Source organism: Diachasma alloeum, unplaced genomic scaffold (genome assembly GCF_001412515.2).
Source record: "Diachasma alloeum isolate Michigan unplaced genomic scaffold, Dall2.0 Dall_scaffold_00176, whole genome shotgun sequence".
NCBI lineage: Eukaryota > Metazoa > Arthropoda > Insecta > Hymenoptera > Braconidae > Diachasma > Diachasma alloeum.
In genome coordinates, this window is record NW_021680342.1 from 95,476 (window position 1) to 106,605 (window position 11,130).

The 11,130-nt window shown below is 39.0% G+C and overlaps 1 protein-coding gene across 1 annotated transcript; it reads right to left on the minus strand.

The window, feature by feature from the left end:
* Nucleotides 1-2,296: 2,296 nt before the first annotated feature.
* LOC107045459 lies at nucleotides 2,297-8,040 on the minus strand. The gene is made up of 2 exons (XM_015267786.2): nucleotides 7,951-8,040; nucleotides 2,297-3,851 (listed from the first exon to the last, which is right to left on the minus strand). The coding sequence occupies exon 2, from the start codon at nucleotides 3,808-3,810 to the stop codon at nucleotides 3,136-3,138; it is 675 nt and encodes a 224-aa protein (XP_015123272.1). The 5' UTR covers nucleotides 3,811-3,851; nucleotides 7,951-8,040; the 3' UTR covers nucleotides 2,297-3,135.
* Between the last annotated feature and the right edge of the window lie 3,090 nt (nucleotides 8,041-11,130).

Sequence of the window (11,130 nt, forward strand, 5' to 3'; positions counted from 1 at the left end):
CGCAGCTCAACGATAGAATTTTTTCCTTACGCACTTGAATATCTTATTTACCATGGAAAACGAGGCGAAGGCGCGAACGACCCCATTGATTTTTTTCGTGTCACCCTATTTTTTTTTCACTTCTCCCCTTGCGCGCAAAAAAACGAAAATAAGCACCCTTCGAAATGGCTGCGCATCTACGTGTCTGTGTTATGGGACAATCTCCCCTTTAACTTTGGCTGTCGGTTCGCGTTAACGCCTCGCAACGAATCACGAATTGCAGGGATATGAAAAAATGCACACGGGGTAAAATTAGCGCCCAGTGAATAACACAGGGGCGGGGTAAAGGAGACTCGTGTTGAAGATGATGTTACAATTTTGCCGGATGTATCTGTAATTTTTTTGTCGATAAAATGAAGAAAGTAATTAACCAAAATAATTAAACGTCATGTTCGTTATCACGAGTGATGAAAGATCACTTTTCAACCCCTTATTATGCCCACTAAAATGTATATTCCATCAATACCTCTCGCCCTAACTATAATTAATTAATTAATTGATTAATAATTTAAATATAATAGTAATAGTAGTCATCACCTCCTGTACATCAATAAAAAAGCGATCATTGCCACAGGAACCTCAAGTTACTTAGACTACAAATATTAATTATGCGTCACTTAAAGACTTCTCCTTAGAATTTTGTTCCGACCTCTTCAATTCCCCCATCTGAGCTCAAACGACTCGCAATTATTATTTTTTTTAATAATTCCGTACATCTTCCGATTCCACGATTAGCTGAAACAAATTATTCCACCCAACGATAAATTGATGTTTTTTCCATTTTTAGTACAGACTCTCTCACAAATAATTCTAAAGATTTTTCTGACACATTGCGCAACATTCATTTTTACAAGTACGAAATACGCACCTGCAGTATAAAAAAATGAGAGACAATAAATAAAACAAAACCCACGTACGTACGCGTGTAAAGAACGCGCCACGACCCGAACAGGCCCTGCGAGAATTCTAGTATGTTACAACATGATATATATATATATTTATCTACTTTAAATATATATAATTCATCTTTATTAATTTATCCGCATCATCACTTTTATTTATAGATTTATATATTCTTCATATACCTATGTGTCTTTCTATGAAATGATTATTAATTTCCGCCCTCTCCCACTCCGCCTCTGTCATCATGCGTTCGTTTCGACGTCTATTTTCATTTCGCTCCAATAATTTTTCCCCCTAAACTACAGTTGGAAGTATCATTGTATTGGCTTACGGGCAACCTAAAAGTCAATTAACCTTTCATTTGTTATTTTCAAAAATCTATTATTCCTCTTTATACTCTCGCTTCTCTTTCACCCGTGAATTTCACGTTAAACCCTTTTTGTATTCAGTGCAATTTTCCAAGAGTTGATCGTAGGAGAATCAGGCTCGCGTATCGTGTGCGCCCAGTCGTCCACTCAAATCGGAGGTTTCTCTTATCCAGTGACTCTCACAGCATTCACTCATCACATTCCGCCCAATCAACAACTTTCTTCAATAACACAAAAACTCATATTCTCATTTTCTTTCCTCACGTTTACCCCAAACCCCAGTTTGTCAATTCTTCACTTTCTTCTCTTTTGAAATCATTCGCATCCGTAATTATCGATAAATTATCGGTCATCGGAACCGTTACTATTAACAACTATAAATATTGTTTATTATTGTTTATCGTTATTACTCTTACTATTTTATTATTAATCTTTTCCCTTTACCGTTATTAAATATACTTTATTAAATATAGGAACCATGTTGCTGGGTTTTTTTTTTCAAAATTTCGTAGTCGATTACGGGCACACCGTCCGTGCAGTCTCGGTGGTCGCATCGATTTCGATATTAATTGTTTTTTTTTTTTCACTTTTTTGCCACTTGTTTCTTTCTATTCTCATTCATTCTCTCCTGTAATTTTTATCATATTGTTCATTGCGTCGCAAATCAAAGGGATCATTAGGGCTTAACTGTCGTAATAGCTCGTTCCCATTTAATAAATTATCATATTAAACCCGATTTATCCAATGGGCATTAGTCATATAATACTTTATTTATCATTTGCGTGTGTAATACGTGCATTGTATCACTCAGTGCTGGGATTACGACGTGATAAATTATACAAATAACAAAGCATTGTGGATTGCGCGCTTTATCAAATACCATGATAATTTACATCACTCAAAATTGTGAAAAAATCATAATCAGTGAGGCAGAGAGAGGGTGAGAGATGAAGAGAGAGAGGAGAGAGAGAGAGAGAGAGAGAGTGTGTGATACGTACGTACTCGTAGTATATTGGCGGGATTATCCAGCCAGTATCCACTACCTAAAAAGATTTCTTGCGCCCTCGCACGCGCGACATTAATTCTTAGTAACTTTTTTTTTCATTTTGTTTTTTTTGCTTCATTTATTATTTTACTTTACATAGGAACGTTTTGTCAGACCACCTTGACGACGTCATTTCAAGTCAGTCGTATTGACGAATTCTTCCGAAATTAATTCATAAATTCCAAAAATCCCATAACGTCTACGGTTTATTATTATTTCTCTTAAATATCCGACTCGATCGGATATAAAATGTCCCCCGTAATATCCGTCATCAGTCAAATCGAATTATCATTAAATTCGTCGTGAATCCTGTGGTCTATCGTTAATTTTTCTTTTTTTTTTTAATTAGAGGAACTTCGTTGAGTGCGCGCGAGCAACGAGACGCGTCTTGGCTACAAAAATAACAGGCAAAACGGAGAACAATCACCAATTCTTTTTTTTCTCTAAATTGAACCGATTATTACAAGTGCGTTCAATTTGTTTTGTTTTTTTTTGTCTTTTTCTATTACAAAATTTTCCGTTTTTGGCAGCCTGCATTACGAAATCACTCGTGTCTCTTATATCCCGCACACTTAATTTTTTCATTTTTCATAATCAATTCAATGAATAATAATAGTAATAATAATAATAATAATAATAATAATAATAATAATAATTTATAATGATCATTCGGTAATACTCGGTCTTCATCTCCCGTCGATAATGTAGTCTCCGTCTGTGTGTAACTGTTTAAATACAAAATTAAAAAAATGAAAAATAGTCCCAAGGTGAGCACCCTGTTTAACGTGCACCAGCTAGTGCAGCAACCTCCTGTACTAGTTTCTGCCTTTTGGCATCAGGTCCATTATTGTTGTCCTGGCTTGCTGGCGATTGGCCAGTTGTCGTTGTACTCTCAGCTGCAGCCCTTGCAGCAAGCAGTGTTATCTGATTGACAACGTCCTCCATTTCATCGGTGAGGGGATTGGCCTCCTCACCGGATTGTCCATCAACATCACTGATGATCCCGTACTGCTGATTGCCGAATTGTCCGGTTCTCTGGTGATTGGCCTCGAGTCGGGCGCGATGCTGAACAGTCTCGGAATGCCTTCGCCATTCGCTCATTGTCCCGTAGGTCCTGGTTGATGCACCAGTATCACAGAGATTGCAGCTGTAGCGGGCTTGCACAAGCCTCAGAGCTCCTCGACGCTGCTGATTACCGAGATAACACGATCTCTGGTGCGCCAGGAGCGTCGACTCCTGAGGATATGCTCTACCGCATCTACGGCATACCAAGCACACCTCGGACTCAACTTCACGGCAATAGAGTGGCAAGGTGATTGGCTCATTGTCACTGGCTCCGGGAGTTGGCAATCGGACAGTCTCCAAGCCTGGCTGGTTTGGATCCTGCTTGAGGAAGGCCTGCATCAGCGCCCGGGGTACCTGCACTTGGGTGCCATTCTCCACCTGCAGCGACATCAGTCCACCATTTATGTTTCCACTCAGGCTTGTAGTGGCTACTGGAAGCAAACATAATTTATCATTCATTTAGTGTGAAAATGAAAATTTGCCGATAATATGTAATCATATAAATAACAATCTATTATTTTTCATTTTTATGAATTTTCAATTTAAAATCAAATGGAAATTCAACAGGATTGAAATTTCAGCCAAAAATTTATAACCATCTACACTGTTGGAAAGGAGAGTGACATTGAATGCCATTCAAATGACAAATTCTTTGAAATGTCCAATTTTTACAAGAAAATTTTGACACGGTAATTTGAAAAAAAATTCAAAAGTCACTTAAATTAAACTCCAACAGAACTTTTCGAAATGTTGGTCTAGCACACGTATTAATTTTCTCACATTAAAAAAAAAATGAGGTCATCAAAATATTCAAGTATCATTGATTAAGTCGTTCCGCTCGACACTTCAGCCATAATTTCCCACCTCAAATAATGATTCTATAACCCACTATATCTAAAAATAATTCTCCTTCATTCACATTTATGTAAAACAGGTGAGAAATCATCATGAAAAAGTCATTGAACGAAGCACGTGAGCTTCACATGATAGTCTTTCCTGCGCTACCACTGACTCATCCTCATGAGTACATAGAGGTATCGGGCTGTCCTCATTGGACATGCGATACGACATTAGTCGCAATAAGTGCGAGAGAGAGCGAGAGAGAGTGTGTGTGAGAGAGAGAGAGGGGGGGGGGGGGAAACCNTGCGAGAGAGAGCGAGAGAGAGTGTGTGTGAGAGAGAGAGGGGGGGGGGAGAAACCGTTACATGTAATGCCAAGTTCCAGATGCTCATTTATAATTGATTTGTATCGACTTTGCCTGTCATAATACATACCATTTACAGTGCTATGTACAAATACTTGGGTCAGAGGTAGAGTGGGGGATGAGGAGTGATCGAGTCGATGAATTTATGTGGAACCTGTTTTTTTCAAACGTGGGACAGGTAAATTGGCAGTTATTAGCCTGACCGTGAGGGCTCACCATGGTGCATTGACGAGATAATTTCTTTCCGTCGCGTTTCTATCGTCTCCTTTTTGGTTATACATGGACACATGGCAGATAAAAGCCCGAGAATTTAATTGGGGTATTGGTGTAAATATATTGAGCATAAAGGTGGACAATAGGAGCTGTTTGGACTCGGCAATTCTTGGGCATTTTTTGGGGCTCATTACTTTTTATACCTGTCGATGAATTTCACTCGATACAAATTTGCCCGACGGGTTTATGATATATACGCGGCATTGTGTGGCGCCGGCGATGCACAGATAAGAGTCGCTATGAGGCAGGAAGTGTTAATGATACCCCTGATCATTGACATGGTAGATCCTACTGTAATTATCAATGAAGCTGGGACACACGTACAAATCCGCCGTCGGGGGAGAATGTTCGTTAGGGATATTGCCAGGCGCATCATCAAACGACTCTATATGTCAAATGTTATCATAAAGAATCATGAAAATTATCAATTTCAATTGAATTATTCCATGAAAATATTCATGTTTTTATTGAAAATTTGTAAAATTGTTTTTGGGACTTGTTGTAAATCCAAAGAAATTCCGTTTATCTCTCTGGTGATGGGTAAACAGGAACAATTGTGGCAGGTTTCAATTAATTCTGAATGAGATTTTCTAGTTGGAGTCGGTCATGAAATTGTTTAATCTTTCAATGAATGGTACGAATGATATTCGGACAGGAAGTTCGTTAACACGATTGAATCTCCAGCATCCTCAATCTCGAATTAAAATGATTGGATTAGTCGTTTAACGCTGAATGCCTATGGGAGACGAATACGCTTACAACATTGAAATTAATCGGGAGATTAGAGACCATGTGACAATGTCAAATTATGCTGGGGCATTCATTGAGCCCTTGGATTCTCAAGTTGACTTTTTATAGGAATCTGAATTGATTGAATGATATTTTCACTTCCGGAGGGCTGATAGATTACATTATCTTGGGATTTTTTTCTCGTTAAATTAAATATGGAAAAAAACAATGAGCACCTCTGAGAAGGCTGGCAATCTCATGTTTGACCAACACTCTTCTCACGGATGCGTTTATCCATCGCGCCTCTTGTGTCAACAAATCCTCTAATTTTTCTGTTCAAACAACTTTTTTTCTTACATTCTCAGAAATGCGACCCCTCTGGAATGAGACGTTGAAGATAACATATTTTGAAAGCGTATAAAGACATGTCTATCTGAAATTATGTGTACATGAATTATCAGTACTCGATAATTCCAATGTACAAGGTCAAATTGTTGTGATAGTTTGATCAAACAGGATGAATATTTTACCTTGAAAAAAAAAAAAAAAAAATTAAAAAACTTTGCAGCTGTATTTGAGTTGTGAAACGAAATGTCTCAGAGTTTGAGATGAAAGTAATTTTTTTCATTGATTCATTGAAACAAGAATTTTTTTGAAAATTACCAATTTTATCGTATTTTCTTGGAATTTTTACTTGACTTTTTTCATAAATCAATCGTGATCTCAATCGTGGGAATACGGCTGCATCACTCGAAGGACAGAGCAAAATATAATAAACTAGATTAGCGAGACGAGAGAGGCGCAATAAAACGCGCAGCTGATGGGTTGTCCAGTCGATTTGTCGTGCGACACCCTTGAAACAATCGTAGCCGGGGCCTCTCGATAAAAATTAGACGAGCCATTGGCTGGGAGGGGATGGAAAAAAAGGATGTTAAGGAGAACAGTGGGGGAATAGCCGTGGATTATTACTCTTAATGAGCACTGGTTATTTCTTTGAGTGGTTCTGATTTGCTTGTCCATCACCGCCACCGCGCCCCGTCCCCAGAACACACATACACATCGCGCACTAATATAACTTGCCTCGTCAGTGTTTGGGCCATCGTTGTTGTATGGATGAGAGTAGTACGAAAGGTTTACACGACTCGATCTTGTCGTCGTTTTCAAAACGGAGTTCCGGATCGGGGGAGGGAGACATTTGCGTATGGATTGAGATAGTAGTGTACTGTATGCTTTTCTTTAAATGTGTGACCACGTACGAGATCCTGATTACCTGCCGTTCCCAATGAGCCAGTGGCTCTCACTTAACACATCACTTGAATTTCATTCACCAGAGTTTGAATAATTAGCATAATTACACTTTCAGCAATTCCAGAGAGAAATATTTGTCTTGGCAAATTTCTTTTTTTAACGTCAGGGTGCAATATACATATATATGTTTTGTTTTTTTCAACACTCGGACGGAATTAATTCAACCAGAGTGGCGCTGTTAAATGAGAATTCCTCGCAGTTTGATTACCCCTGTTGTCGAGATATCCCCTGACACATGAAAATTTGTACCTCGAGAATTTACGATTGAGTTTTCGTGTCGATTTGGCATATCTCAGTTTCTCACCTTACCTCGACCAAGTGCCTTTATACACGTATTTCCAAGGCGTTCGTTAATTGCAATGACCATCCGATGGCATCGGCGAGGGGGGGAAATACTCGTGTCGTAAAAAGATTGTAAAATTTAAACGTCCGTGTTGATAAGAAAAATTACAAAAAAATTGTAAGCAATTGCATACATGACTTTGACATTAAAGCAACGGAAAAAAATAATCGAGGGAGTCATGAGGATCATCAGTAGATTGTGAGTCTACAGCTTTTATTGAACAGAATCGTTGAAATGATAACGAGTAACTTTAAACTAGTTTGAATACACCTCGATTTAAAAAATTACACTGTACAATTGCAAGTTTGAAATTTCTTGAAATTTTAGTGAAAAATTTTCGAATGTAAGATGTGAAATAAATTCTAGAAATATTCAAGTTCAACTTTTGCTCAATCGACAATCGGGTATTATTTATAATAAATGATTGATATGTGAAAAGTAACAATCGATTTTTAAGAGAAATGAACACTTTTTTATATACAAACATGAACAATCCGAAGAGAAAAAATGGTAGAACTCATATGATACTTTTTCCATCATTTCAAATTGATTCTTCTTGCCGCGCTCAACGTATTCGTATAACTTTAAAACAAGAAAAAATAATCAACGAAGTGAAATGAGAATCAGACCAGTGAATAGAGACGTTTTGAAATGGACAAAAAAAAATTAATACCGATAGGTAGTGCCGAGTTCTGAAGATTGCAGCGAGTACTTTAACTTTGATACTGGTCAACGATCCAACTCCTTATCTTATAGCAGTACACAACTGTTAGCGCAAAACGTGTTGGTGTAGGCAAACCGTGGAATATCCTGATCCTGGAGATTGACCGTGAACACTATAAGGTATCAGAGAGAGAAAGAGAGAGAGAGAGAGAGAGAGAGAGAGAGAATGAAACGACCAATCCACCGATTCCGACATACATAACTATTCTCAAAACAGTTTCGGGGAGGAGGTATGCATGGCTCCTAGTCCCCTCTCCCTCTTTCAACACAAGAGTGAAAAGAGAAACACGACAGCGTAGGCGTGAATTCCTGGCCCCCTTCGCATTATCTTCGTCTTTTCTCCTTTTATTTTATTCTCATTTCTGTTGGCTTTTTGGTTTTATATCTCTCTCTCTCTCTCTCTCTCTCTCTCTCTCTCTCTCTCTCGCTCTCTCTCTGTCTCTGACTTGGTTTCTCGCTTCGCAATTCTCCATCTCACTTGGTGAATCTCTCGTTCGACCACATTTCCCTCAGTTTATCCTTCCACTCGATATCTCCCTTTCTCCCGTTTACTCTATGCCTCAGTCGCTTTCCATACTTGTGTTTGGAACCTCTTCTTTTCGTCTACATTACGTTAAACACACACTCAGGTATAAAACGCGCTCCGTTATCGCTTGATGCCCCGTACAGAATGGCTGTTTCACACCTCCGCTCGCACGAGAATTAGGAAATAAATTAGTGCGGGACTAATTTCGTTATCTCGTCGATGCCTCGGATGCCTCACTCCCATACTTTTGCTTGTTTTTCTCTTTTTGGCTCTCGTCTCACTTCTGTACGTGTGTATGGAGAATCATTGGGAGATTGAAACCAGTTCGATGAAAAAAAAAGGAGTCGAGTGAGATGATACTTTTTTTTCGGTCGGGCGTAAATTTCATCGACCGCCCTGTCGAATACTGTATATGTTTGTCTGTACAGATGTACGGATATGTTTGTAGTTCATCAATTAAGGAGAGAGTGGGATAAATGGAAATAAAATTAGATGCCATGTCGAGAGATTATTCTATCTAATTTATTTACTATTGGAGTTTGTTTTTTTATTTTTTCATCATTTTACTGATTGTGTAATTGATCAGTGGTTGAATTATTTAGCATTATAATTGATTCGTGTTTTACTATCTAATTATTAAGGTCTCATTGAATATTCCTCAGAATGGGCTTTTATCTTATTGTGTCCCGGAGACACGATCGAGATTCCTTTTTTATCACTACCATTCGGGGATATAATGTCCCTGAGTAACGATAAATTGTATTAATTAATTATCGAACGTTATTTCAGGGGACTATTTTGGTTTGGTATGGCATCACGCAATTTGGAGGGATATGAAATGACTCGAAAAACCTCGTGTAACGTGTCTAATACCCACCCTGAAGTGGTTTATTTACGAGCCACCTTAAGATAACTGAAATTCAAAAAAGCTGAATGTTTTTTTCTTCACTCGTTTCTCAATGTCCCTGTATGGGTAATCGATTCTCCAATAAAGTACACTAACATATGGATGTTTAAATAACGTGAACTTGGAGTTTTCCATTGAATGTCTTCATCACATTAAATTCATTTCCCATTGTCTCACATATCAATTACATTTCATGAAAGAAGAAATGAATCATGTAAAATGATTTTTTTTCTTATTTTATTGGACAATATGTTGTTGGGTGTGCCGATGACACCCACGAAGCAAATCAGGGGCAGAAAGTCTGGGTCATTAGCTGGGGGGATATTTATCCCTGTCTCTTAACCCATAGAGTTTAGTCGTTTTATACCCGAGAGTCACTTGATTTGCCGTCGGTATCACCGAGTGCCAGGCAGGAAGGGCCGTATTATCGGACCAATTGTCTCACCACTCTCTCTCTCTCTCTCTCTCTCTCTCTCTCTCTCTCTCCCTCTCTACCTCCCTCGCCTCCTCTGCCTTGGCTGTTTGAGTTAACTATAAAATCATTATCGCCGCACCCCCTCCGCACGCCCTTCTGGAGCCGCAGCCACCCAAACCTCAGACTGTCCCTGTTGTCGCGTTTTGCCTCTGGCTGATGCCTCGATTATCCCATTAATACCCGTGGACTGGACACCACTGATCATCGGAGAGTGTACTTTAATTATTTAAATGCATCGAGAGTTACAAACCAACGAGAACATTACGCCGGGAGCTATGAGAAGCTGAGGGGCTGCTCTACTCCCATGTGTTTGCAGGATGACTGGGTTATTTTTTACATCAGTGTCGCTGGGAAGTACATACGTCAAGGACGGTGGTCGCTTGAGGGGAGGACCTAATTTCAAGTGCGATTGATGAGAGAAGGTCATCTGCAGACGGTACTTGGCTTCATCGATTATTTCCTAAATACCCAGATATGATCGAATCAATGCAAAACTCAATTTTTTAACTTGATGATTAGAATTGACTCATTTTACTCTAAGAGTACAGTTGATATTTTTAGACTTGGCGTTTTCCGACAAAAATAAAGAAAATTATGAGTATTAATGCTCATCGATGTAAGTTTACTCGATTTCCCCATAAAACCCACCGACGCGAGTCTATAGATGGAAATCGAGCTTAGACAAAAGGGTTATATTCTGTATTGTATTCTATATATACCTACCTACCTACCCAGCCAGCCAGCCAGCCAGCCAGCCAGCCAAATGGCGAATAAAAATATAAATCTACATAGGTCCCACACACCGGATAGAATTTATGTATTGATCGAAAAGCCATCATGTCTCTATTACACTAAATAATCCCCCCATAAACACTTGACTGCAGACCATGGTGCAATATACAAAAGAGAAAAAAGATATTACGTGTCGCTGATGCATGGCTGGATGGAACGACGGCGGCTGTCCAGTGGAAAAATAAAAATCTAAAAAACAGTGAATAAAAAAAATGGTCAAAGAGGAAAAAACGAGTGGACAACACGGAGCGGGCCGATTGTCATTATCATTAAACCGTCGTTTAATGATCGAGGCGCGCCGGACGTGGGACCGTGCTGGACTCGGGTATCATCGCTGGTGTAATTACCTTCGCTTCGATTATTAGACGATTAGACCCCATGCCATGTGGTAATGGAGGTGGGACAAGCCGATGTATATGCACTGGTGTTA